At 47.2% G+C, this 27,268-nt stretch overlaps 1 protein-coding gene across 1 annotated transcript in view; it reads left to right on the top strand.

Moving 5' to 3' along the window:
* ADNP2 (ADNP homeobox 2) overlaps positions 1 to 27,268 on the top strand; it is a 108,489-nt gene that overhangs the window by 21,079 nt on the left and 60,142 nt on the right. The window contains exons 2-3 of the mRNA XM_030212080.1: positions 14,272 to 14,392; positions 25,423 to 25,512. Of these exons, the coding sequence (XP_030067940.1) occupies positions 14,285 to 14,392; positions 25,423 to 25,512 (198 nt within the window). The 5' untranslated portion in view covers positions 14,272 to 14,284. The remainder of the gene's footprint in view (positions 1 to 14,271; positions 14,393 to 25,422; positions 25,513 to 27,268) is intronic.

Here is a 27,268-nt window from a genome sequence, read left to right on the forward strand (position 1 = left end):
CAACAGTGGCCGACACAAGAGCTCCTCTATGTGTTCCCGCCCTGGCCCATGTTGGGCAGGGTGCTAGACCGGGTGGCAAAGCATCCCGGCAGGGTAATCCGGGTGGGTCCGGATTGGCCCAGACGTCCCTGGTATGCAGACTTGATCAGGCTCTCAGTCGACGATCCTCTGCGGCTGTCAGTGGAGCAGGGCCTGTTACATCAGGGTCCCGTGGTGATGGAGGATCCCTCCCCCCTTTGGTCTTACGGCCTGGCTATTGAGCGGCAGCGTCTGAGGAAGAAGGGCTTCTCAGACAAGGTCATCGCCACTATGCTAAGAGCGAGGAAGCGCTCTACTTCTACTGCTTACGCCAGGGTTTGGCGTATCTTTGCAGCGTGGTGTGAAGCAGGCTCACTTTCTCCCTTCACTGCTCCAATTTCTTCAGTGTTGGCGTTCCTGCAAGAAGGTCTGGAGAAAGGCCTGTCGCTCAGTTCCCTTAAAGTCCAGGTAGCGGCTCTGGCTTGCTTCAGGGGCCGCCTGAAGGGTGCTTCCCTGGCTTCGCAGCCAGATGTGGTGCGCTTTCTCAAGGGAGTTAATCACCTGCGCCCTCCTCTGCACTCATTGGTGCCTGCGTGGAATCTCACCCTGGTACTAAGAGCATTGCAGAAGCCGCCTTTTGAACCCTTGTCGAGGGCATCTCTGAAAGTCCTGACGTTGAAAGCAGTCTTTTTGGTGGCTATCACTTCAGCCAGAAGAGTTTCCGAGCTCCAGGCGCTCTCATGTCGAGAGCCTTTTCTGCAGTTCACTGAGGCAGGAGTGACTATTCGCACAGTGCCTTCCTTCCTGCCCAAGTTTGTTTCTCGCTTCCATGTGAATCAGCAGCTCTGTCTCCCTTCCTTTCGTAGGGAGGACTACCCAGAGGAGTACTCTGCTCTTAAATATCTGGATGTGAGACGAGTCATCATCAGATACTTGGAAGTGACCAATGATTTCCGGAAATCGGATCATCTGTTTGTCCTGTTTGCAGGTCCTCGTAAGGGTCTGCAGGCTGCTAAGCCTACAGTGGCAAGATGGGTCAAGGAAGCCATTGCAGCGGCTTATGTGGCCGCAAGGAAGGTGCCGCCTATCCAGCGGAAGGCTCACTCCACAAGAGCTCAGGCGGCCTCGATGGCAGAGGCCGGTTCCGTCTCCTTGGAAGAGATATGCAAGGTGGCAACTTGGGCTTCGGCCCATACATTCTCCAAGCATTACCGCTTGACTGTGGCTGCTCGGGCGGAGGCCCGGTTTGGAGCTTCAGTGTTGCGGTCAGGGATTTCAATGTCCCGCCCTGGGTGAGTACTGCTTCGGTACATCCCACCAGTCTATGGATTGATCAGCTTGATGATATGGAAGGTAAAATTATGTATAATCATACCTGATAATTTTCTTTCCATTAATCATAGCTGATCAATCCATAGCCCCTCCCAGATATCTGTACTGTTTTTATTCTGGTTGCGTTTCAGGTTCAAGTTTAGTCTTCAGTTACTTCAGAAAGACTTCGTGTTCAAGTTTTTTCACTTGGATTCTTCAAGAGTTGAGACGAGTTTGTGTTACAGTGAGCTGCTGCATTCCTCTCCCCCCCGTTTTACGGGGCTGGATTGAGACATAAATTCTGCCGGCACTCCCTCCCGCTTCGTGCGGCTGTAGGGCAGCTTTGTACCCCTCCCGCTTCGGCGGTGTTAGGGTCAGTCAGCTCCTCCCGCGGTTGCGGTTGCAGGATAAGCCAGATCCCCCCGCATCGGCGGGTGTGGTGTCCCTCCCCCGCTCCGCGGGGATGAGCTGGACGGATTCCCCTCCCCCACTTGTGTGGGGATGAGCTGGGTTAATTCCCCTCCCCCGTTTCGGCGGTGGTGAGCTGGGCAGAGTGTCCCTTCGTGGGTGTAATTCTCTAAGTGCTGAGTCCTGCGGATGGAGCTTTGATATCGACATACTGAGGAGTTTCCGGCAGCACATGACCACATATAGGGAGGCAAAAGTTTGCTCTCTATCTCCACCTGCTGGTAGATGGACACAACCCACCAGTCTATGGATTGATCAGCTATGATTAATGGAAAGAAAATTATCAGGTATGATTATACATAATTTTACCTTCCTGAGTTGTAAACGACTTATCTAAGATACAGAGACCAGTATTCATTTCATGAACAGGACGCCATCTTTCCAAACCAGACTCCATTTTATGAACCTGACTTCTTACTATTTTAGCCATTAATTCCTCCATCTTGGCCTTTACACTGTATTTGAATGTCACACCAGATCCTGATAAGGCTTGCCAACCGGTCCTGCTTCCGCAGGCACTCAGCTGCAAGGCCATCATCAGATTTTCAGGCCTAGTCATGCTTTTCAGCAGTCTAGGCTATAGAGCTCGGCCCACCACTATTCCAGTGGAGGGGTCTCTAGTTTGTATTTTAGCCCTTTACAGCTGGGGAAGTGTAGATTCAGAAATGTGCGGGCAGATCTTTTAGCATTTCTAGGAGGTAGGTTGACGAGGTCTAGCATGTAGGTCGGGGGTTAGTGTAATACTGCCTTTATTAGCTGGGTATTGCTCATCTCGCAGTAGGAATGATAGATGAGTAGTTTGTTTCTATAAACCAGTTGGGTGCTTCCCTCATGGGATTGTGACATGCATCCAACAAACAGTGAGATTCCGCATACTTTTTCTGAAGGGTCCGAACTTCTGAAATAGACGGCATGGTGAAGGAAGTCAGAGCCTCTCGCCACACAAGGGCTCATTATAATTCTCGGTTTTGTCCAAGTAGTTTTTGAGGTGTAATCTCATTTTTAGGTAGTCCTGCTATAATGTTGGCTACTTTCTGTTCAAAATATAAGGCCAATTCCATTGCAGTGGGTGGACTCTCAGTAGTAGTAATAGTTTGCATGTCTAGTGGATTGTTTACGAGTCCATATAGTTTTTTGATATTGAGATGTTCTGACCCATTTCATAAAATTTATTTTTTTATCTGCTGTATGAGGACGTCATAAAATTTTACTGCTGTTCTCCACAGGATCTTATTTTCAACTGTCATCTTTGTTCCATTTTCTCTCTAGATTCCTACATTGCTTTTTTGCTTTTATGATTTCCTGGGTGAACCAGGGTGATTGCCTTCTTTTTGATTTAGTTTTAAGCTTCTCTGGTGCAGTGGAATCTAGAATGGTCATACTTATTGAGTCTCATTGTCTCATGAACGCAGCTGAGTTGAATTAGTTGTGTGAGTGTTTCCTTTTGATCTTTGTGTCTCATCCCAAAAGTCTGACACTTTTACTCTGCCCCTAGATTTGATCACTAAGGGTGATTTTGTGTATTCTTTATCGCTTTTTTTTCCTCTCTAGTGGAGTGTGAATATTATTGTGTTGTGTGATATGTCCAAGGGACAGGTGACCATTTATTTTCAGATATTGTAAAGTCAGCATGAGATGTTAGTAAGCAAATAAGTCTAGTACATGACCCTTATGTGAGAGTGTGTTGCAGGATTCACAAAGCTCCAAGAAGTCATAAATTCTGATTTCCTTGGAATATTGGTTCTCTTGGTTTTCAAAATGGATATTATCACCCATTATCACATTGGACTGAGTTGTGCACGAGTTTAAAATAAAATCCATGATGACGTTTCTGGCTCCAGGCCAACTGCCAGGTTGTCAATAGAATAGTATATAATTGCCTTTGGAAAGATGTGTTTTTGATGGTACATGCCATGATTTCCTGGTTGGGTGATGTTTAATGTGAGAGTAGTTTTACATAAAAGAAGGATCTATATAGTATTGCTATACCGCCTTCTCTTGCCTTTTCACATATCAAGTGTAGTATTTTATATCCTGGTGGACACAGATTTTTAGTATAGGGTCATCAGATTTAGTATAGGGAGTGGCCTAGTGGTTAGGGTGGTGGACTTTGGTCCTGAGGAACTGAGTTCGATTCCCACTTCATGCATAGGCAGCTCCTTGTGACTCTGGGCAAGTCACTTAACCCTCCATTGCCCCATGTAAGCCGCATTGAGCCTGCCATGAGTGGGAAAGCACGGGGTACAAATGTAACAAAAATAAATCAGTGCTACGCAACCAGGTTTCTGTGATGAATAACTGTGCTAATTTCTCATCTTCTACCCAGTCTTCGATTCAGTCTTGTTTAACGGCTGATCTGGCATTTATTTAATCTATTGGCGTGTAGGAATCTATTCTTACTGTTTCACGTTTAACTTTTATCAGTCGTCATTCGCTTTTAGCGTGCTTCTTGTCCTGCTTGTTATGTCTGTCTTTGTCTGGATAGGTGTCTAAATGTGTTTGTGGATGCATTAATTATATTCTTGTCTAGTCCAAGATCACTCTGATATCTGGAGGATAATATGACTGGTATCTCGGAATGTGGCCCTTGAGTCTAGGCGTGTGCTTTTAATATCCAGTTTAATAAGTAAATCGTGTACCTTTGTATGGCAGCCATCTTGGTGCACTGGTCTGGGAAAGGGTGCTATGCTGAAGGAAGTTAGTGAGCGTCAGTCTAGCAGAGTCTGCTTCCGAAGCTGCACATGAAGGGGCATGCCAAAGGGTTGTGTGATGTCATCAAACTTGCAATGACTCCTTCCACTGCTCCAGTTTGTTGAGGGTGTCCAGACTATGGAGCAGTGCTCCTGATTGTGCAGAGCTCTGTTGTAGTTTGTTGGAACTCGTGGATAATGGGAGGTAAACGCTTCAGGATCTGGCATTGATAGGATCTGGAATTGGTAGAGAAGTGTGCGATATCAAATTTGCAACGGCTCCTTAACAAACAAATTATACAAAGTAATTGTACTCTGCTCTTCTCGCAACACTCTTTTTTGTAGCTTTCATCTCGCCAGACTAAAACTAACATACACGAAACAGGACCGTTCTTATGGAATTTCTTACCTTCCAATGTTCGAGATTTACTTATCTTAGCTTTCGCAAGTCTTTGAAGATGTAGATTTTTTTAAAGCATGCCTTTGTGTATAACTTCATGTTTTTATTTTGGTTTTTTTTTATGTTGTATTTTGTAAAACGATTTAAAATGTTATTGTAATACGCAGTATATTAACCCCCTGATTACTAAACTGCACGGCAATGCCGACACAACCCATTCAAAGTGAATGGGCTGTGTCAGCATTAGCGCACAGCAGCTGCTAGTGAAGCTTAGTAAACAGGGGGTTAATATCAAGCAGATGAATCCATTACGAATGGGTTGTGTCCACCTACCAGCAGGGGGAGATAGCACTGAAAACCATAGTGCCTCTTGGCCAGCTAGCTCCATCTGCCTCTCAATATTCTCTATCTCCCCAGCAGGGTTGGACGCAGCTTATTCAGCTTCTTCAAAAATCTGCCTGGGGTGGCTTCTGGGCTTTTGCCAGTTGTAGCAGGGGTGTTGTGGCTATTGCAGCTTCACTTTAAAGGCACATAGGTTCGCCCTTTCCCTGCCTTACCCTTCCCCCTATGTGGATGCAGGCATATAGGTTTGCCCTGTACCTGCCTTTCCCACACTCTTCTATGTGGATGCAGGCACATTGGTTCGTCCTTTCCCTGCCTTTCCCATTCTCCTGGACCTCCGGAGTGCCTCTGTAGCTGTTGCCTCTAACTTTCCTCACAGCGTTAAAAAAAAAAAAAGTGATGCGCTTGTTAGCGCTGCGATTCTGAGGCTTCCTTCTGTCTGTGCAGCGTGACCGGAGCTCTGTGACTTGATCTGGTGAGGTAAAAAAGTCTTGTAGCTCCTCCGGGGGGGGGGGGGGGGGTCGTCATTGGGTCGTTTTTGGCGCAAATCCACCATTTTGAAATTTTTCGGCGATGGCTGCGGAGGTTGTTAAGTGCTATTCATGTTGTGGCAAGCGCAGATCCGCAGCTGGGCTCTGTAAATCGTGCTCTTCAGACGTCAGGGCCGGCCCAAGCATGGCGAGCGAGGTTTCTTCCTGCTCAGTGGAGCTGGCAGCAGGGCTCGACCCCCGCAGGAGCGGAGGGGTCTGAGGCCGGAGGGGAGCCTCGGATGGAGGCTACCAGAGGAGCTGCTTACCCCGGATTGGAACTGGGAGGCCAGGGTGAGCCTTTCTCCCCTGAGTTTGTGTTGCTTTTACATAAAGCGTTAATGTTAAAAGAGCTCTGCCGCTGATGTCTGACTCTGCGTTGCTACCTGGTTCCCCTCTGGTGGAGACCAGCCCGGGATTGCCGTCGGGCGTTTTTTTCCCCAGACAGTTGGCCGCAAGACAAGCGCAGAAGAGTAAATTTCCCTTCAGAGTGGTGCCCCCCCTTTTCTCCCTGTGGTCGGGCCGTGGGGATTCTGAGGGGTCTGGCAGGCCTTCGTGGTCTGAAGAGCCAGAGGAAGGTGTAGGATTGCCACTGGATCCAGATGATCCCACTGCGATTAGGATTTTCCACCGCGAGGAGCTGCCAGCGCTTATTTCCGATGCCTTACAGGCCCTCTCTATTGAAGATCCTGTGATGGGTTAAGCCTCCTCTGGTTATCCGAGGATGGCAAGTACTAAGAAGCGTGCTCAAGCCTTTCCTTTGCATGAGCTTATTTTGGCTCACTGGGCTGACCCTGAGGGGCCTTTGAAAGTTGCCAGGGCAATGGGGCACTTATACCCTCTCAGTGAGGAGCACTTGGCACGCTTGGCCGTGCCTAAAGTGGATGCCCTAGTCACGGCTGTGACGAAAAAGACTACCCTCCCAGTAGAGGGAGGGGTTGCCCTGAAGGACATGCAGGACCAACGTCTGGAATCGGCAATCAAACGGTCCTTTGAGATTTCAGGTCTAGCCTTACGGGCATCTGTGTGCAGTTGTTATGCTGCTCGAGCCTGCCTCGCTTGGTTGCAACAGGCAGTGGAACAGCCCGGGGATGGAGCAGAGCCCCTTGCGGAGGTGGCACCGTGGATGGAGTCGGCCTTGTCATTTTTGTCTGACATCCTCTATGATCTGGTCAGAGCTTTGGCTAAACAGGTGGCGATGGCCGCTCACCGCCTTCTATGGCTATGGCATTGGGCGGCTGACATGGCCTCTGAGCAAAGGTTGGTGAAGTTGCCCTTCCAAGGCCTTCTCCTATTTGGTGAGGAGTTGGAGGAAATTGTTAAAGGCCTGGGGGAAAGTATACCCCAGCGCTTACCCGAGGATAGGCCATGGCCTTCTTCCAAGGGTCAGGCGGTTCCCTCCTCTTCCAGACCTCGCTTCCGTGAAGCTAGAAGGTACCGCCCGGGGTGTTCTGCTGGGTTTACTTCACGTGCCTGCTTTCAGCAGAGGAACTCCTTTCGCTCGGACAAACGTTCCATAGCGGCCAGCTCTAGGCCTGGAGTTCATGGGCGATCCTCTCAATGATGGTGCGCCGGCCCACTCCTCGATTCCTGAAGTTGGAGGACGTCTTTCCCTCTTTCTCGAGGAATGGGTCAAGATTACCTCAGATCAGTGGGTTTTGAATCTAATCAGAGATGGCTACAGATTAGAATTAAATGCCCCGGTGAGAGACGTGTTTGTGGAGTCCCGATGCGGCTCTGCTGTCAAATGGGCGGCGGTAGAGGAGACCTTGCAAGGCTTGTTGCACCTCGGGGCGGTGGTCCCTGTGCCTCCCGCCGAGATCGGCTATGGTCGTTACTCTATTTACTTTGTGGTGCTGCGAAAAGGCCCATAGGCGACTTAAAGGAAGTCAGCAAGTCACTAAGAGTGCGGCAAATGTGCACTGGCCACGCAGGCCGCGCAGATTTGCCACTGGGCCGAGCTACATCTGCAGTTTCTGTTAGCAGCTCACATTGCAGGTCAGAGCAACGTGCAAGCCGATTAAGCAGGCATCAAATCGACCCAGCGGAGTGGGAACTGGCAGACAAAGTGTTCCTTCAGATCTGTGCCAAATGGGGGACACCCGTAGCGGATCTTATGGCGTCAAGCGCAAATGCCAAAATCCCGTGCTTTACAGCAGACGGAGAGATCCTCGCTCGGCGGGGTTGGATGCCTTGGCTCAACCCTGACCTCAGGGCCTCCTGTATGTGTTCCCTCCTGGGCCCTTTATAGGGCGAGTACTCCTGCGGATTCAGCTACATCAAGGAGAGGTGGTTCTCATTGCCCCGGATTGGCCCAGGCGGCCATCGTATGCAGACCTCTGGCGGATGCTGGAAGAGGCTCCCCTTCCTTTGCCTCTGGTACTGAACCTGTTGTCACAGGGGCTGGAAACCATGGAGGACGCCTGCCGCTTTGGTCTTTCGGCATGGCTATTGAGAGGGCGCAATTGAGAGACAAGGGCTATTCCAACAAGGTCATCTCCACTCTCCTTCAGACCTGCAAGCATTCTACGTCTGTTGCCTATGCTCAGATATGGCGCCAGTTTGAGGCTTGGTGTGCTGCTAAAGTGATTACACCCACACGGGCTTCGATCTCGCCGATACTTGACATTTTGCAGGATGGTTTAGAAAAAGGCTTGGCCTATAATTCCCTGCGTGTTCGTTGCAGCCTTATCATGTTTTCAGGGGAAGGTGGTTGGCCTCTCCCTGGCTGCTTATCTGGAGGTGGCACGGTTTCTTAGAGGGGTGCTTCGGCTCCGTGTCGGCCTGGAACCTGGGCTTAGTTTTAAAGGCCCTTCAGTGTTCGCCCTTCGAGCCGCTTAGGCGAGCTTTGGAGAAGGATGTGACCCTAAAGACAGTCTTTTTGGTGGCCATTACATCGGCGAGACGGGTGTCTGTGCTCCAGGCGCTGGGTGTCTGAGCTCCAGGCGCTGTCCTGTCGAGACCCATTTCTACAATTGCACCTTCTAGATGTGCGAAGGGCTCTGTTGCAGTATCTGCGCATGTCAAATGCTTTCAGTACCTCTGATCACCTTTTTGTTTTGTCGTCAGGTCCTCGCAGAGGGTCTCCAGTGTCTAAAGCTATTTTTTCAGCATGTCTGCTGTCTGGCCGGCCTCTGCCTGAAGCCTTTAAGGCACATTCCACAAGAGCGATTTCCTCTTCTTGGGCTGAAACTGGAGCACACTTTCTTCAAGAGAGATGCAGTGCAGCGACATGGGCTTCTAAGCTCTCATTTGCCCGACATTACAGGCTGGATGAGGCTGCCAGGAGGGAAGCGCGTTTTGGAGCACAAGTGCTGGTGCGTGTTGTGGCCTGTTCCCACCCTATCTAGGGATTGCTTTGATACATCCCATTCGTAATGGATTCATCTGCTTGATGACAAGGAAGGGAAAATTAGGTTGTTACCTTGGTAATTTTCTTTCCTTTAGTCATAGCAGATGAATCCATGAACCCTCCCTGATTGATTGATTGTTTGATTAATGCTGTTTTGGGTTCAGTTTTTCCTGTAGATATGTTCTCTCATTGAGAGAAGTTGGAAAACAGTCTTCAGGATTTTTGTTCTGTTACAGGAGGTTGAGTTCGTCCCTCCTTTGAATTACTGCTCCTGTTCTGGAGCTTTTGTTCGCTGTGAGGAAAGTTCATGTTATTCTACTTTGCAGTGTAACACTGCTTTGGAAGCTTCAAATACTGAGGCAGATGGAGCTAGCTGGCCAAGAGACACTATGGTTTTCAATGCTCTCTATCTGCCCCTGCTGGTAGGTGGACACATCCCATTCATAATGGATTCATCTGTTATGACTAAAGGAAAGAAAATTACTAAGGTAGGAACCTAATTTTCCCATATTATTGTGTTGCCCATTTTATTAGCGTCCCTAATTTCTTTTAACATGACTGTGTCCGTCTGCTCATCCTGGTGGGCGGACGGTAGTACACTCCTACCACTGTCCTTTTCCTCTTGACACATGGAATTTCGATCCATAATTATTCCAAAAGGTCGTTTGTTTCCTGTAAAATTTTCAGTCTATTTGATTCAATGCCCTCATTAATATACAATGGTACTCCTCCCCCAATCCGGTCCACTCTTGTCACTGCGATACAGTTTGTATCCCGGTATGACAGTGTCCCACTGGTTATCCTCTTTCCACCAGGTCTCAGAGATGCCTATTATATCTATTTTTTCATTTAGCGCAATATATTCCAATTCTCCCATCTTATGTCTTAGGCTCCTAGCATTTGCATAAAGACACTTCAAGTTATTCCTAGTCATATTATGTTGATTACTTGACAGTATTAATTTACTATCTTCTGCCTGATTTTTATCTCTGTTTACAGATGAATCTATTACGGTCGCCTTTGCAACCTCACCATCAGGGACCCCCATCCTCCCTGTTTGGTACCTCATTCCGAACCATAGACAGTTGTGCGACTGTCAGCCTTATTTCTGTCTGGTTCCAGTGCAAAAGTTACCAAGATAGTTGTTCGTTCTGTTACTACCTCTAAAGAGCTCTCCAAAAATTCAGTTAGATTTAATTCAGGTTGAGGTTCCACGATTGGAGTTCTAATTCCAGATATATATTGGGCTCTAACAATGGGTGGAAAACCCTCCATCGGAACTCCCAATATTTCTCCAAAGTACCTTTTCAACATTTCTATAGCAGGACTCAGAGGTGATTTAGGAAAATTGAAAAATCTTAAATTTCTCCTCCCATGGTTATCTAAATATTCCAGCTTCCTAGCCAGAATATCCCTCTCCTTAATAATTGTCACTGCAAAACTCTGTAGTTTTTTAAGTTCTCCTTCTAGTGATTCTGTTTTCTCCTCTTGTTCTTGAATTCTCCGACAGATTGTTGGGATTGTTTCAAATCCAAAACTTCTTCCTTAAATGAATTTACATGAAGAGAAGAGTTCAGTCCCTGAACAGCGTCCCACAGGGCACCCATGGTCACCACAGCAGGTTTTCTATTTCACCCAATTCCCTTGTTGTCACCACTTCTGCGGTCGAGGTAGTGGTGGGTCCTCCTCCAGCTGCTTGGGAGATCAACTCCACTTCGGGCGACTCACAGCGCTGCTCCTCTGCCAGCACTGAACTGCTTCCAGGTCGTGGGGGAGCTGTGATCGAGGGAGGGCTTAATGAAGCCCCCTCTATTCTGTGATCTGCCAGCAATAGCACGGATCCAATCAAAGCAGGCGTCAGCATTTCCAGCGTCTGAAAACCGAACATCTCCATAGTCATCTGTCGGAGAGTAGGGTTTCCTCCAGGGTTAGAGGAGGATTGTACCCTGGTTTTCTCTTTTTTTCCCCATGAAAAATCCGGGGAAAAGCTCTGCTTCATCAGACACGTTCGTGGAGGGTCAGGAGCTCAGGTACGCACAACTGCTCTAGACACCATCTTGTCAAGACCCATTGTGGCTGTTCTATCAGGAGAGTTTCTGACAGCTCTAGATTTGACAGAACCTTATCTGCATATCCCGATTTATCCTTTGCAGCAAAGGTTTCTTCGTTTTGCAGTTTTGGGCCAGCATTATCAGTTTCTTTCAAGCTCTTCCTTTCAGTCTTGCTACAGCTCCTCGTACCGCTATGAAGGTCATGATGGTGGCAGCGGCTTTCAGAAAGGAGGGCATTCTGGTCCATCTTTACCTGGACGATGGTTAATCAGAGCAAAATCGTATCAAGAAAGTGTACAAGCCACAGAGCGAGTAGTTCAGTTTCATCAATGGCTTGATTGGATAGTAAACCCTCTCAAGAGTTGTCTGGTGCTGTCTCAGACTCTCGCTTATCTAGGAGTTTCCTCGACGCTCAGCAAGGCCTAGTATTTTTGCCTCTGAACAGAATTGTCAAACTTCAGGATCAGATACGGTCTATTTTTTTTTTTGCAAGCCGGTACCATGTGTGAGAGATTATTTTCAAGTTTTAGGATCCATGGCAGCAACAATCGAGGTAGTCCTTGGGCCAGAGCACATATGAGGCCTCTCCAGAAGTCCTTCTTATCCCATTGCTCTCCGCAGACAGATTCTCTGTCAAACTGATTCTCAAGGACTCAAGGGCACGGTGTCTCTGTTGGTGGCTTCGAACACAAAATCTGGCCAAGAGAGTTCCTTTAGACCCTCCTCAGTGGGTCATAATGACAACTGATGCCAGTCTCGGAGGCTGTGGAGCTCACTCTCTGGGACATGTTGCTCAGGGTCTTTGGTCCCAGGAAGAGATGTCCTAATCCATCAGTCTTTTGGAAACAAGAGCTATTCGTCTGACCCTAGAGGCATTCTGTCATCTACTCAGACCAGTGCGAGTTCTCTCTGACAGTGCGACAGCAGTGGCGTATGTTGGTCGTCAAGGAGGAATGAGAAGTTGTCATCTAGAGCACGAGGCAGCTCTTCTCATGTCTTGGACGGAGCTCCATCTCTCAGACCTGTTGGCCTCTCATGTGGTGGAGACATTGAATGTTACTACTACTACTATTTAGCATTTCTATAGCGCTACAAGGCATACGCAGCACTGCACAAACATAGAAGAAAGTCCCTGCTCCAAAGAGCTGGACTTTCTAAATCATCAGTCTATACCCGGGAGAACAGCTTTTCAGACTATTCTCAGTTAGTGGGGATTACAAGTCGTGGATCTGATAGCTACAGTGCACAACTCCAATGTGCCTCGATTCTTCAGTCGTTGGAAAGATCTCAGAGCAGAGGGCATAGATGTTTTTTAATTTATTTGTTACATCTGTATCCCACATTTCCCACCTATTTGCAGGCTCAATGTGGCTTACATAGTATCGTAAAGGTGTTTGCCAAGTCCGGTAGGGGACAAGTACAAAAGATGTTATGGTGGAATGGGGAAGATAAGATTCAGGCACATGGGGTTAAAGGTAAGGAGGTTTTGATAATGTTCAATAAGATCTTTGGTAGTGAAGTGTTAGAGTTGAGGCACTTAAGTTGGGTCAGTCGGGTATGCCTTTCCGAATAGATGTCTTTAATGATTTTCTGAATTTTAAGTGATCGTAGATTTTCACAGCTTGTGGCAGTGCTTTCCACAGTCGTGTGCTTAAGTAAGAGAAGTTGGACACATGGGTTGTCTCGTATTTAAGTCCTTTACAAATTGGGTAGTGGAGATTCAGGTAAGTCCATGATGAACTGGTACTATTTCTGGTTGGGAGATTAATCAGGTCAATCATCTAACCTGGGACTTCACCGTAGATAGTCTTATGGACCAGGGTGCAGGTTTTGAAAGTGATGCATTCTCTGATTGGAAGCCAGTGCAGTTTTTCACCGAGTGGTGTGGCGCTTTGGAATCGTTTTACCAAGTATCAACCTGGCTGCTGTGTTTTGGGCTATCTGGAGTTTTGCGAGTTCTTTACATCCCGCATAGATTCCATTACAGTAATCAACGTGGCTTAGTACCATTGATTGAATTAAATTATGGGAAATTTCCCTTTGTAAGAGGTTTTATATGCTTGAGTTTCCACATTGAATGAAACATTTTAGATGTGGCTATCAGACTTCCTTTATGTGTTTGGCTCATTCAAAGGATCGAGAGACACGCAGGTCTAGTAATTCTTGTAGCGCCCAGTTGGCCTTGCAGACCTTGGTATGCCGATCTCGTAAAATTTCTTAAAAACTAAGTTTGTAGATTTTTAACCATTTGTACATGTATTTCTAATACTTTTAACATGGTATAATTTAAATAAGCATTTTTGTTCAACATATTTTTAAAGAAATTTTACATTTTCATGTTTTATAATTTCCATTACAAATTTTTTGGTTTGTTTATCTTTTATTATACGTATTCATATGTTCATATCAGATTTTAAATGTTTTGTAGACTCCTGAGGCAGGCGCCTTTGTGCTGAAACACAGCAGCTGTGTCGAGTCATTTGGTGTTTCCCAATAAAGATTTGGAATTATATATGTCTCCCTCGTTTGGAAAGAGCCAGCTTGCCCTGCCTGTTTGGCTTTACCAGTTGCGCAGAAGTTACTTCCTTTCTTTCCTGCTTTATGTTAATACTACTACTACTTAACATTTCTAGAGCGCTACTAGGATTTTACTGTAGCTAGCCAGGGCTCTTATTGGCTGTCATGAGAATCTTTCTGGGCCGGTCCGGAGGGACTAAAGGAAAGCAAATTAGCAGGTAAGATCTAATTTCAGGCCACATTTTTGAGACTTGGGATAGTGCATGACACATTTGCCATGAGCATGTTGCTTGATAAGCAGATAGGTTGAGAACCCTTTGTATTGCCTACATTTGAATAGACTTCTGTATTATAGTGGTTTGGTAATACATCTATAATTTAACATTTTAGTGGCACTTATTCACAAATTCAGATTTTTTTTTCCTGGAATTTGGTAGTAATGCTTCTTCAATGCTGGTGGAATTGGTTGTGAGTACTAAAGTATTAGCCATTGCCATTGTGGAAAGATTCTAAGTGTATATTCCCTTCAAGAGAGTGAGTTGTGTATATGGGTGTAAATAAATAACACACTTATCACATTGTTTTCTTCTTCCAGGAAACGAGCAAAGATGTTTCAGATCCCTGTCCAGAATCTTGACAAAATCAGGAAGGCGCGTAAAAAGGTGAAAGGAATTCTTGTGGATATTGGACGTGATAGCTGCAGGGAATTGTTACAGGTAAGGATTTCCAGAGGGGTAATGCATCTCCTGCAAGCTGAGAGAAATGTGGTAGGGTGTCTTATTTGAATGAGATGCATGCGCTGTACATGTAATAATCGGGCCACCCGAAGAACATAGATTGACTTATTAAAAAACTATAGTAATTTGGCTAAATTTGCAATTTGCTAGTACTAGGATTTAGATAATGTGTGGCAATGGAGCCCAGATAAGAGAGCCACACACAGCGGTTGCATGTAAAAGAAAATAACAGTTATTAAAGCTGTTAGGTCAGGGGTCCTGTTCCATTCACAGGTAGGAGGGAAAGGCAACATAAAACTAGTCCGTAAATATAGCAATGTCCTCCTGTGGCCTGCTCCTGCAGGGTCACTGTGTACCTTCCTGCCTCTCAGCACAGCAGCACACTTCACTTGTCCCTGGCCTGGTTCCTGAAAGTTACCAGTGTAATCACTCCGGTTGAAATACAAAAGCTGCAAGGTTCCAAGTGGAGCTTGGCCTACCTGACTGTAGCAGTTGCAGTTCACACATAAGTAGTGGAGGATCTGCCATGGGGTGGTGTTGCTTTCATCTTGACCTCCTCAAGCTAGTTATGGGCTTAGCTTTTATACTTCCTGGGCCATGTCCTCCAAGCTGCACCCCTCTGTGTCACTTCCGCCCTGGGTGGGACTGAGTCTTGAGGTGGTTCTAATACTGAGGGAGTGACACAACTTGATAAAATTGGTGAAGGCTCTACATCTAATAGATTTTGGCAATGTTTGGGACAGGTGCAGCGGGAAAGGAATTGAGGTTAAATGAAGGGGGAAGGGTGTGTGGGATATTGTTTGGTGGCATATAAAAATTTACAAACTTGTTTACCCAAAGTGGAAGAGTTTCAACAACATAAGCTTGGTTGGGCAACTTAACCTATTTCTAATTTAAGATTATAAACAGATAAACTATCACAACCTCAGATTGTAATAAGTCCTTTCAAGATGAGGAACTTAGTGGGATGAGAGATCTGTAGTTAAGTAGTCATGAAATATATCTGATCATCATATCCATTAAGACTACCTGTTCCCCACCCACTAGCAGCAGGCCATCTAAGATGTAGGACATAAAATTGAGAAACTTAGCTACCACTTAGCTTTATCTTGAAGACTGAGAAGGTTAAGAAAAAAAATCTTATTTTTGTAATAGATTATGAGGAAAATGTTAAGGAGAATGGCATCTTATGTCACCTTTGTAACTGGAGGAAAGCCTTTCTCCTATTCTGGATGGCGTGTGCTACATCAGGGAAAATATACACATACCATCAGCTGTCTGGCCAGCCTATAATAAGTGGGTTTGTTTCCCCCCACTCCCCCCCAACAGCAGATGGGGCAAGAACAAGCAGTTCTCCTGCTAGACAAGTCCAGACTGACAGGTTATGCAGCCTTACCACAGATGGATTAAAGGATGGGGGGTGGGGGGTGTATTTTTTTGTTACATTTGTACCCCGCGCTTTCCCACTCATGGCAGGCTCAATGCGGCTTACATGGGGCAATGGAGGGTAAGTGACTTGCCCAGAGTCACAAGGAGCTGCCTGTGCCTGAAGTGGGAATTGAACTCAGTTCCTCAGTTCCCCAGGACCAAAGTCCACCACCCTAACCACTAGGCCTGATTTTTGCTGTCTTCCTGAGCCAGTTTCTTCTATCCTCTTCCTTTGGAGGGTGGTGGGTGTTAGGACTGCATCAGGCTGTGGTGCCTCCTATGCAATGATGCAATTTGAATCTGGGTGCCATCATGTAACTTTTACCTGCATCTCATTAATGTTTGAGGTGCAGGTAGAGGTTAGCTATTAGGCAGGTATCTCAGACCATCATGAAAAAGAAATCACCTTTATAAGATATCTTATACCTTCTGTGGCTTATAATTTTTTGTGTATATCTTAATTCACTTAATGCAGACACACAGATGGTTTTCTAACTGTGCAAGAGTGACTTGGCATGCAGCATTTAGTATGTTTGTTTATACAAAAATGTGTTGCTGATAACTGATTTACGTAACTGTAGTACTCATTATAAAAGGTGGTATTTTTGTTAGTGATCAGAATGTAATGGAAATTTCAGATGTGCTGTTGGATGATTGTGTCTTTGTTCTAGTATCTGGGCACGTGTCGTCTTAACATCTAAATAACACTTGAGTATATTTCGGTACACTTATTTTGGTGTCCAGCCTAAACGGTACACAGCTTTGCTACAAAGAGTGCACTTAAGTTATCTGCAACTTCCTTAGCAGCAGATGAATCCATTACGAATGGGTTGTGTCCACCTACCAGCAGGGGGAGATAGAGAACACAGAAAACCATAGTGCCTCTAGGACGGCTAGCTCCATCTGCCTCTCAGTATTTCTCTATCTCCCAGAAGAGTTGGATGCAGCTTGTTCAGCTCCTTGAAGATTCTGCCTGGGGTGGCTCCTGTGCTTTTGCCAGTTGTAGCAGGGGTGTTGTGGCTAAGTGGAGCCACTTTAAAGGCACATAGGTTCGCCCTTTCCCTGTCTTACCCTTCCCCCTGTGTGGATGCAGGCATATAGGTTCGCCCTTTCCCTGCCTTTCTCACCCTCTTCTGCCTCCGGAGTGCCTCTGTAGCTGTTTGCCTCCAACTTTCCTCACAGCGTTAAAAAAACAAAACACGCTTTTCAGCGCTGCTAATTCTGATGCTTTTCCTGACTGTGCAGCGTAACCGGAGCTCGTGGACTCGGTCCTTTGAGGTAAGAGCGGTACTGAACTCCTCCGGGGAGGGCCAGCGGACGGTGTTCCGATCGGGGTGATTTTGGCGTGAAGCCGCCATTTTGAATTTTATTCTGCCGTTTTTCGGCGATGGCTGCTGAGGGAGTTAAGCGCTGTTCCCGTTGTGGCAAGCGCAGATCAGCAGCGGAGCTCTGTAAAACGTGCTGTTTAGTAGACGGTAGAGCCAGTACGAGCATGGCGAGCGATGATTCTTCCCGCTCGATGGAGCTGGCAGCAGGCGCCATCTTGGAAGCGCCGCATGGCTGAACATCCCGCAGTTGCGGAGGAGTCTGAGAGCAGAGGGGCGCCTTGGGCCGAGGCTACCAGAGGAGCTCCGTTCCCCGTGGCTCCTAATTCAGAGACGGGAGGTCAGGGCGAGTTTTTCTCCCCCGAGTTTGTGCTTATTTTGCATAAAGCCTTCATGCTGAAAAGAGCTCTGCCGCAGGTGTCTGACACTGCGTTGCTACCTGGTCCCCCTCCCGACTGATGATGGCCCGGGGCTGATATCAGACGTGGATGCCCCTTAGTGTTGGATGCACGCTAAGCATAGACTGGTAAATTCCCCGTCGGAGAGTGGTGCACCCCCTTTCTCCCCCCCCCCCCCCCGGTGGTCGGGCTGTGGGGACTCTGAGGGATCTGGCAGAAGAGCCAGAGGAAGGTGCCGGTTTGTCACTGGATCTGGATGATCCCACTGCGGTTCGGATTTTCCACCGCAATGAGCTGCCAGCACTTATCTCTGATGCCTTACAGGCCCTCTCTATTGATGACCCTGTTCAAGGCGAGGCCTCCTCTGGTAATCTGAGGATGGCGAGTACTAAGAAGCCTGCTCGTGCCTTTCCTTTGCATGACTCCATCCAAGAGCTTATTTCTGCTCAATGAGCTGACCCCGAGGGACCCTTGAAAAGTGGCCAGGGCGATGGGGCATCTTTACCCTCTGAGTGAGGAGCACTTGGCCCGTTTTGGGATGCCTAAAGTGGATGCCTTAGTACGGCGGTGACAAGAAAGATCACCCTCCCAGTAGAGGGTGGGGTTGCCCTGAAGAACATTCAGGACTGGCGGCTGGAATCAGCGCTAAAATGGTCCTTTGAGATTTCAGGCCTAGCCTTAAGGGCGTCTGTTTGCAGTTCTTATGCTGCTCTCGAGCCTGCCTCTCTTGGTTACAAGAGGCAGTGGAACAGCCCGTGGATGGTGCGGAGTCCCTCGGTGAGGTTGCGCCGCGAATGGATTCGGTCTTGTCATTTTTAGCTGATGCCCTCTATGATCTGGTCAGAGCTTTGGTTAAACAGATGTCTGTGGTGGTGTCCGCCCGCCGCCTTCTATGGCTACGGCATTGGGCGGCTGACATGGCCTCTAAGCAAAAGCTGGTGAAGTTGCCCTTTCGGGGCCTTCTGTTATTTGGAAAGGAGTTGGAGATGATTGTTAAAGACCTGGGAGATGCTAAACCCCAACGGTTACCTGAGGATAGGCCGCGGCCTTCTTCCAAGGGTCAGGTGGTTCCCTCCTCCTCCAGACCTCGCTTCCGTGAATATAGAAGGTATCGCCTGGGGCACTCTGCTGGGTTTACTCAACGTGCCCGCTTTCAGCAGAGGAACTCCTTTCGCTCGGACAAACGCTCCGCAGCGGCAGGCTCAAGACCAGGAGTTCAGGGCCGTCCTCCACAATGATGGGACGCCGGTCCACTCCTCTTTTACAGCTGTAGGAGGATGCCTTTCCCTCTTTCTCGAGGAGTGGACCAAGATTACCTCAGATCAGTGGGTCCTGGACCTGATAGAGAAGGTTACCGATTGGAATTCGGTGCCCCGGTGAGACACGTGTTTGTGGAGTCCCGATGCGGCACTGCCGTTAAACTGGCAGCGGTAGAGGAGACCTTACAAGTCTTGTTGCACCTTGGAGCGGTGATCCCTGTGCCTCTCGCCGAACACGGCTGCGGTCGTTACTCCATTTATTTTGTGGTGCCGCGAAAAGGCGGGCTCTTTTCACCCCATTCTCGACTTAAAGAAAGTCAACGAGTCAGTAAGAGTGCGGCATTTTCACATGGAAACCCTGCGCTCCATTATTGCGGCGGTACAGCCAGGAGAATTCCTCATGTTGCTGGACCTAAAAGAAGCTTACTTGCACGTTCCTATATGGCCCCTGCACCAACAGTTCCTCCGGTTTGCGGTGTTGGGAAAACATTTCTAGTTTTGGGCCTTGCCTTTTGGCCTCGCCACAGCTCCCCGAACCTTTTCCAAGGTAATGGTGGTGGTAGTAGCTGCTTTTCTCACTAGAGAGTATCCGGGTTCACCTGTACGTCGACGACTGGCTCATCAGAGCGAACTCTACAGAAGAGAGTCGTCATGTAACAGCCAGAGTGGTTTCAGTACTGCAATCTCTGGGCTGGGTTGTCAATATACCCAAAAGTCACCTGATCCCCTCTCAATCTCTAGAGTATTTGGGGGTCCGGTTCAACACGGCCTCGGGGTTTGTCTTTCTACCCGAGCAAAGGCGGTGCAAGCTTCAGAATCAGGTCTGTCTGCTCCTGAGGATGCCTCGCCCGCGAGCTTGGGACATACTCCAGCTGTTGGGGTCGATGACTGCCACCTTGGAAGTGCTGCCATGGGCGAGAGCGCACATGAGACCTCTGCAGTTTGCCCTGCTTCAACGATTGTCTCCTATGTCCTAGGATTATCAACGCAGACTCAGTATGGAGTGGTGGCTCTCAGACAGCATGCTGCGGTGAGGAATGCTGCTAGCGCTTCCCGATTGGTGCCTGGTGGTAACGGATGCCAGCCTGAGGGGCTGGGGAGCACATGGCCAGGGAAGCTATGCCCAGGGTCTGTGGACACCCAAGGAAACGGGTGGTCCATCAGTCGCTTGGAACTGAGAGCGATATTCCAGGCTCTTCTGGCCTTTCACAAGACTCTGGAGGGACTGGCTGTCAGAGTTCTGTCGGACAATACGACAGTAGTGGCCTACATAAATCGACAAGGCGGCACTCAGTGTTGAGCACTGGCCACAGAGGCCGCTCAGATATGCCACTGGGTCGAGCTACATCTGTAGCTTCTGTCGGCAGCTCACATAGCAGGTCAGAGCAACGTGCAAGCCGATTTCCTAAGCAGGTATCAAATCGACCCTGCGGAGTGGGAACTGGCAGACGAAGTGTTCCTTCAGATCTGTGCCAAATGGAGAACGCCTGTAGCGGATCTTATGGCCTCAAGCACAAATGCCAAAGTCCTGTCCTTTTTCAGCAGACGGAGAGATCCTCGCTCGGCGGGGTTGGATGCCTTGGCTCAACCCTGGCCCCCGGGCCTCCTGTATGTGTTCCCTCCTTGGCACTTAATAGGGCGGCGACTCCTGAGAATTCGGCTGCATCAAGGAGTGGTGATCCTCATTGGCCCAGGCGGCCGTGGTATGCGGACCTCCGGCGTATGCTGGTGGAGGCTCCCCTTCCTTTGCCTCTGGTACCGAACCTGTTGACACAGGGCCCGGTGACCATGGAGGATCCATGCCATTTTGGTCTTACGGCATGGCTATTGAGAGGACGCAAATTGAGAGACAAGGGCTATTCTAACAAGGTCATCTCCACTCTCTTGCAGGCCCGCAAGCGTTCCACTTCTGTTGCCTATGCTCGGATCTGGTGCCAGTTTGAGGCTTGGTGTGTTTCTAAAGCGATCACACCCATGCAGGCTTCTGTCACGCCAATACGTGACTTTTTGCAGGATGGTTTACAAAAAGGCTTGGCATATAATTCCCTGCATGTTCAAGTGGCAGCCTTGGCATATTTTCGGGGGAAGGTCTCGGGCCTCTCCCTGGCTGCGCATCCGGACATTGCACGGTTTCTTAGAGGGATGCTTCGGCTCCGGCCTCCCGTGCGGGCCCCTTGTCCGGCTTGGAACCTGGGGATAGTATTAAAGGCTCTTCAGTGTTTGCCCTTCGAGCCGCTGAGGTGAGCTTCGGAGAAGGATGTGACTCTAAAGACAAGTATTTTTGGTGGCCATTACATTGGCGAGACGGGTGTCTGAGCTCCAGACGCTGTCCTGTCCAGGCCCATTTCTGCAATTCTCAGAGTCCGGAGTAATGGTACGTACTGTGCCTTCCTTCCTGCCTAAGGTGGTTTCAGCGTGTCACCTAAACCAGCCTATATATCTGCCCTCCTTTACTAGGGAGGAGTTTCCATAATCTTTTGGGCAGTTGCACCTTCTGGATGTGTGCAGGGCTCTGTTTTGCAGTATCTGTAGATGTCAAATGCTTTCAGGACCTCTGATCACCTTTTTGTATTGTCAGGTCCTCGCAGAGGGTCTCCAGCGTCTAAAGCCACTATAGCCCGTTGGCTTGAGGAAGCCATTTTTTCTGCATATCTGCTATCTGGCCAGCCTCCGCCTGACGCCTTTAAGGCACATTTCACAAGAGCGATTTCCTCCTTGGGCTGAAACGGGACCACTCTCTTTGCAAGAGATATGTAGTGCAGCTACTTGGGCTTCTAAGCTCTCTTTTGCCCGTCATTACAGGCTGGATGTGGCTGCAAGGAGGGACGCGCTTTTTGGAGCACAAGTGCTTGCGCGTGGTGTGGCTTGTTCCCGCCCTATCTAGGGATTTCTTTGATACATCCCATTCGTAATGGATTCATCTGCTGCTGATGACAAGGAAGGGAAAATTAGGTTCTTACCTTGGTAATTTTCTTTCCTTTAGTCACAGCAGATGAATCCATGATCCCTCCCTGATTGACTGTTTTGTGTTCAGTTTTTCCTGCAGGCATGTTCCCTCATTCGGAGAAGTTGGAAAACAGTCTTCAGGATTTCTGTTCTTCTACAGGAGGTTGAGTTTGTCCCTCCTTTGTGTTATTGCTCCTGTTAGGGGGCGTTTGTTCGCTGTGAGGAAAGTTCATGTTATGCTACTTTGTGGTTTAACACTGCTTTGGAAGCTTCAAAATACTGAGAGGCAGATGGAGCTAGCCGTCCTAGAGGCACTATGGTTTTCAGTGTTCTCTATCTCCCCCTGCTGGTACGTGGACACAACCCATTCGTAATGGATTCATCTGCTGTGACTAAAGGAAAGAAAATTACCATCCTACTCTCCCCATCCCTATCCATCCCCCCATGGCCCGGCAGAGCCTCCCCCCACCCTGAAGGACACAAGCACTCGATATAGAAAAAAAAGTTTTAATGTTGTGGGCACTGCAGAGCCCACTTCCACCCAGAGACCTGCCTACATTACATTTAAAACTTTTCTTTCTTTTTTGTAACCTGGGCACTGCAGAGACCATCCCCACCCAAAAACCCACCAACATTTACAACCTTTTTAAAAAAAATGTAACCTGGGCACTATTAAAATGTATTGTTGGTGGGTTTCTGGGTGGGGGTGGGTTCTTCACTGCCTAGAGAAATAAAGGTATATCGGTATACTTTTTTTTTTTTTTTTGCCCTAGGCAGTGAAGAGCCCACCACCAGCCAACATTACACTCTGTACATATTAAAATTTTAAAAAATTATATTTATTTTACCTGGACAGCTGGCTTGCAGGTGGTGCAGACTCAGAGAGCACTGTGCTCCGTTCCTTGTGTGTGGCTCCTGTGCCTGTTGTGGGGGAGTGCTGAGGTTGGTGGGGGGAGGGGGGAGAAGATCAAGGAAACGCTGATCTTGCACCAGCAAGGCCACAGAGCTGCTACACTGATGGCAGCTGACAGATTTTTTTCTTGCTGCACTGTGGCGTCAGTGTGCACACTGGGGGGGTGGGGGAAGCAAGACAGCAGCAGCAGAGTCCAGAGTGAAAATGGTCTGACATCAGAGTGAGCGAGGGAGTAGTGTCAGAGTGCAGTGCTAGACTGGCCAGGTCTACTGACTTCCGGATCAGGAAACAGGATCTGCATTTAAAAAAAAAAAAAAGTTAGGCTGGTAGGAAGAGGATTGGAGTGCTGCCGGCTGCCTAAAAGCTGCACGTCATGGCGGCTCAGCTGAGCCATGGCAGAAAGGCACCAAAGTGCACATCCTATCAGGACAACTGGGTGGGCCAAGGCCCACCTGTAGCTACGCCCCTGGAGTGTTCTATAGGGTCTGCAGTGTAATATTTTCATCATTCTTATCAAACCAATAGAATGCTTGGGAGCTGTTTAGATCATTGTACTTTGGTACATGTGTTTCTTTCAGTCTGTATGCTGTGTTTTTTAAAATTTAATAAAAATATTTATTTAAAAAAAACGATCACAAATTATAGCGCTGCTGTGGTGGTCATAATTCCAGTAGGTACAAACTGTCCTTGTTTGCACACTTAAAAAAACACGTATAGTATGGAGACGAGAGGAAGGGCTTAATTAGGAACAGAACTAGATAAAATTACAGCTAAATTGGTATCCAGGAATCATGTTGTTGCTTTATCGTGGCTGTTTAGTGGCCTACTATTAGATGATTGCTCTGCCCTTCCATCGCTCAGATGGGAGAAGGGTAAATGGAGAAAATTCTGGACGTCCACTTATTAAAAAAAAAAAATAGTCCCTGCTTGCCCTGCCAGCTTATTCCAAGCACTCTCAACACCCAGCAGGTTCAGCAGCTACTTCCATTGCACTTACGTCTGCAGCTGCCTAAAGCTAAACTGACCGCGTTCCTGTTTTTAAGCCACCTCACAGCCTCTCCTGTGCCATCCTACCTTCAGACTTGCTTTCCTTCTCCAGCTTCCCACCCCTATACATGGTGTACGTTCGGCACCAAAACACAGCAGCGCGTGCGTGAAAAATAGCAGAAAAGGCAGATTAAAAATAGATATATAGGACGTTTTGTCGGGAGGCCATTTTATGGATGAGCTGTTTTGTCATAGACTATTATGTTGGGGGCTTTTGGGGGAGGGGGCTGTTTTGACCCGGTACAATTTCTACTTATTTCATAAATGGGGCTATTTTAATGTTCTGTATTTTGAAATAGTGATGACTAAAACCAGTTAAGTTGGTACTATGAGTTTTGATTTCACAACTCGGCGCCTCTTCATGGGTCATAAAAAGATACTTGTTACAATATAGTAGTCTGGGATTGACAAACTTACTTTGAAATCAAACAGATGTTAACACCTCTTTTTGCTGTTCCTTCCTCTGAACTTTTTTCCCCCTTAGGGAAGAGGAGAGGCATATCCTCTGAGTGTGCTGCAGCTCTTTAGGACCTGATTGAGTATGGTTCTTTTCCCCATGCTCTGTCTATAAGAGAGCTTAGTAAATCAGGCCCTTAATGTGTACTACTGCACAGCACAGGTAAAAACCAGCAGGCGTCATCCTACCATCAGAATGTGCTATGACCTGCATAGGATTATCCCCTTGATAGGCAAATGCGTCTGGCACAGCTCTTGCACTTGCCTATTATGGTGGCCCAGACACCCATTAGTCTGGGGGTCGTGAGAGAGGGAGACTGTTCAGCCAGCCTGTCCCTCTCTTGTTCTTCTCCCACTTGGCCTCCCCCCCCCCCCCCCCCATTCATTTGTCCCCAGCAGTCTCAGCCCCCTTAACTTACTAGTTGCTCCCACCCAGCTAACCAGCTCTTCCCTTCTCCTTTGACTGTTTTCTTCTAAACCTGCCTGGCTATCTCTGCCACAAAGATGTACTTTCTTTCCAGCTGCACCACCTTACTTTTGCAGTGAATCTGTGAGCCACACTGTACAGTCAAAGCTGCTGGATCTCATGGTTTCAAATATCACAAGACTTGTTTTTAGATTCACCACAGGTTTGGTGGTGGTATGGTGCAGTTGGAAAGAAATTTGCATATTTTATCTACCATTAACAGTTTTCTTTTGTTGATTGTGTGTGTGGGGGGGGGAGGGGGGGGGTGTATCGCCTCTGCTACTGTACTACTGCTGATCATTTCTATAGCGCTACAAGACGTACACATTATATACAGGTACTTTTTGTCCCTAGAGGGCTTATAATCTAAGGTGTTTTCAATGGGGGGTTAAGTGACTTCCTCTCTGGATTTGTATATGACAATTAAAAAAAAAAATTATACCCTTTTATAAGTGATTTACAGAAGACCCTTGATGCAGACATTTGTCAAAAAATTGCCATGTCATGCCAGTGATTTATTGCTAGGGTCCCTTAGTTTTATTTTTGGTGTTAATAAAGTTGATTTTCTCCTGTTCATCTGTGACTTGTTTCCCACATCTGCTTTTGCTTTTCTATTGCTACACTGACTGAATCTGATATAAACTTCACAGCTAGCCTAACTTTGGCTCTGGTAGTTGGGTTGTGCTGTTGGGGTACATTGTAATATAATCTATGTAAGTGGTTTAGTTCTACAAAAAGTCATGACTGTTCCTTTTTTTTTTTTCTTTTCAGGCAATCAACAGTTACGACCCTGGAGAGAAATATTTTTACAGTACATCATGGAGTGACATGTCTCTTTGGGATTCCAGTGGAAGGAAAATGGTAGGGTTGTGTGTTTATTATCCTAGGTATGATATTGTGCTCTGGGTATGTTGGAAGCTGTCAGTCTTAGGGTGTGGCACAGCAGGTTTGCATTTGCTGAACTTTAGATTTGTTTTTAAACCAGTAGCAGCTAACATTCAAAGGAGCTTTTTGGCTCTTGGTTTTTCCCATTGTGTCCCATTCAGTCTCCTTATGTTCTGCACACAACCTTTGCTGATGACCTCCCAAGTGTCAAAAGAACAAATCTCATTTGCCTGTGTCCCCAAAATTTAAGACCTGTATGGCAGGGACATATGTATTTTGCAGTCCGGATGAGATGTGTGACACACAGATTGGTATGATTTATCATAAGCCTCTCTTAGAATAGAACCTAGGCTAAATATATGAAAATACTGTTAAGGATAAGCGAACCAGGATTGAACCCTTAACTCTCTTACTCCTTTTCAACATGCCCTGCATAAAAGATGTTTGCTGTGACCCGAGTTAAATTTTGCAGGTATTGTTTATTGCGTTTACGCTGTTTCTCAAATACCCATTCTCTTCCCCCACCACCACTGCATGATGGCTTATGCTCATCCAGTGTTGAGACAGTTTAAGAAAACATCTTAGAAGCATTAACATATGGTATAAAGCAGAACAGTAGTAATGGCTCATTAATATTTCAATATACAGTACTTATGAAAATCTCTGAAAGCCAGACAAAGCTGAATCGTTTTCAAGATATGTTAGCTAACTGGGTGGCCTCTCTTCCTGGTCTTTGGAATTGTCCTAACCACCGATCTGTGCAAAGCTTGGTGTTGTACATTGAAGCAAAACAGTAAATATGGAAGAGGAGACTTACCAAGGCTTTGTTCCCTCATGGACAAATATAGTGGATAGCTATGGTGCAACACTCTTCCCTGAGCACTTTTCATGTAATCCAGTCTAGAATTGTAGATATGAAATCAGCATCCTATATAATAAAACGCACCTCCCAACATTCTGAAGTTGAGAAAGTGAAGCCTTGAAGCATACGTGCTGTATCCATCTCCTGAATTGATGTCAATGCAGCACTGACCAACCACAGATGGGAGGGCGGGCACACGGCGATTGGCTCTATCGTTCAGTGGGCATGCACGCTGAGCTGTGCACGGCAGCGGAGAGCAGCAAGGAGAGTGCAGTGAAGTGAAACTGTCAGGAGCCATGAAATTATATGCCATAGAGGAAGTCTTTGGCAGACGCTCATTCTTGGTGTCTTCAGTGTTTGGGGCCTGAACATACCCCTTTCAGCTATGTTCTTTGCCTTCGTATGAAGAAAACAACCCAACTGGCCAGAGAGTCTCAAAGGGAAAGATCTTTGGAGCTCGATCCGAAACATCAGCGTCTGCAGTGGCATAGACTTTGGAAGTTACATTGGGTGCATCGGTCCGTATAGCTGAGAGGCATGTCTCAGACATTCTGGGAGTGATGCACATTAAGTGGGTCTCCACCTGCCTCAACTTTGGCTACTGTGCAGGGCCCCCGTGACAGGTCACAATCAAACCCAACAGCAAGGCGATGTGGGGATTCGACATCCTCATTGGCACTGAGGCATACATAATGATATAACAAAAATATAAAAAGAATGCAATCAAAAGGGAAAAATGATAAATGAAATACAGATTGAGATTAATCACTTGAAGGACAAGGTTAAGAATCATTGCATGTTAAAAAAGAAATAGAATGAATATGTATGTGGTTAAAAACAAGTGAACAAACCTTGATGCATGCATTTGCA

The sequence above is a fragment of the Microcaecilia unicolor genome, chromosome 1, assembly GCF_901765095.1.
Source record: "Microcaecilia unicolor chromosome 1, aMicUni1.1, whole genome shotgun sequence".
NCBI lineage: Eukaryota > Metazoa > Chordata > Amphibia > Gymnophiona > Siphonopidae > Microcaecilia > Microcaecilia unicolor.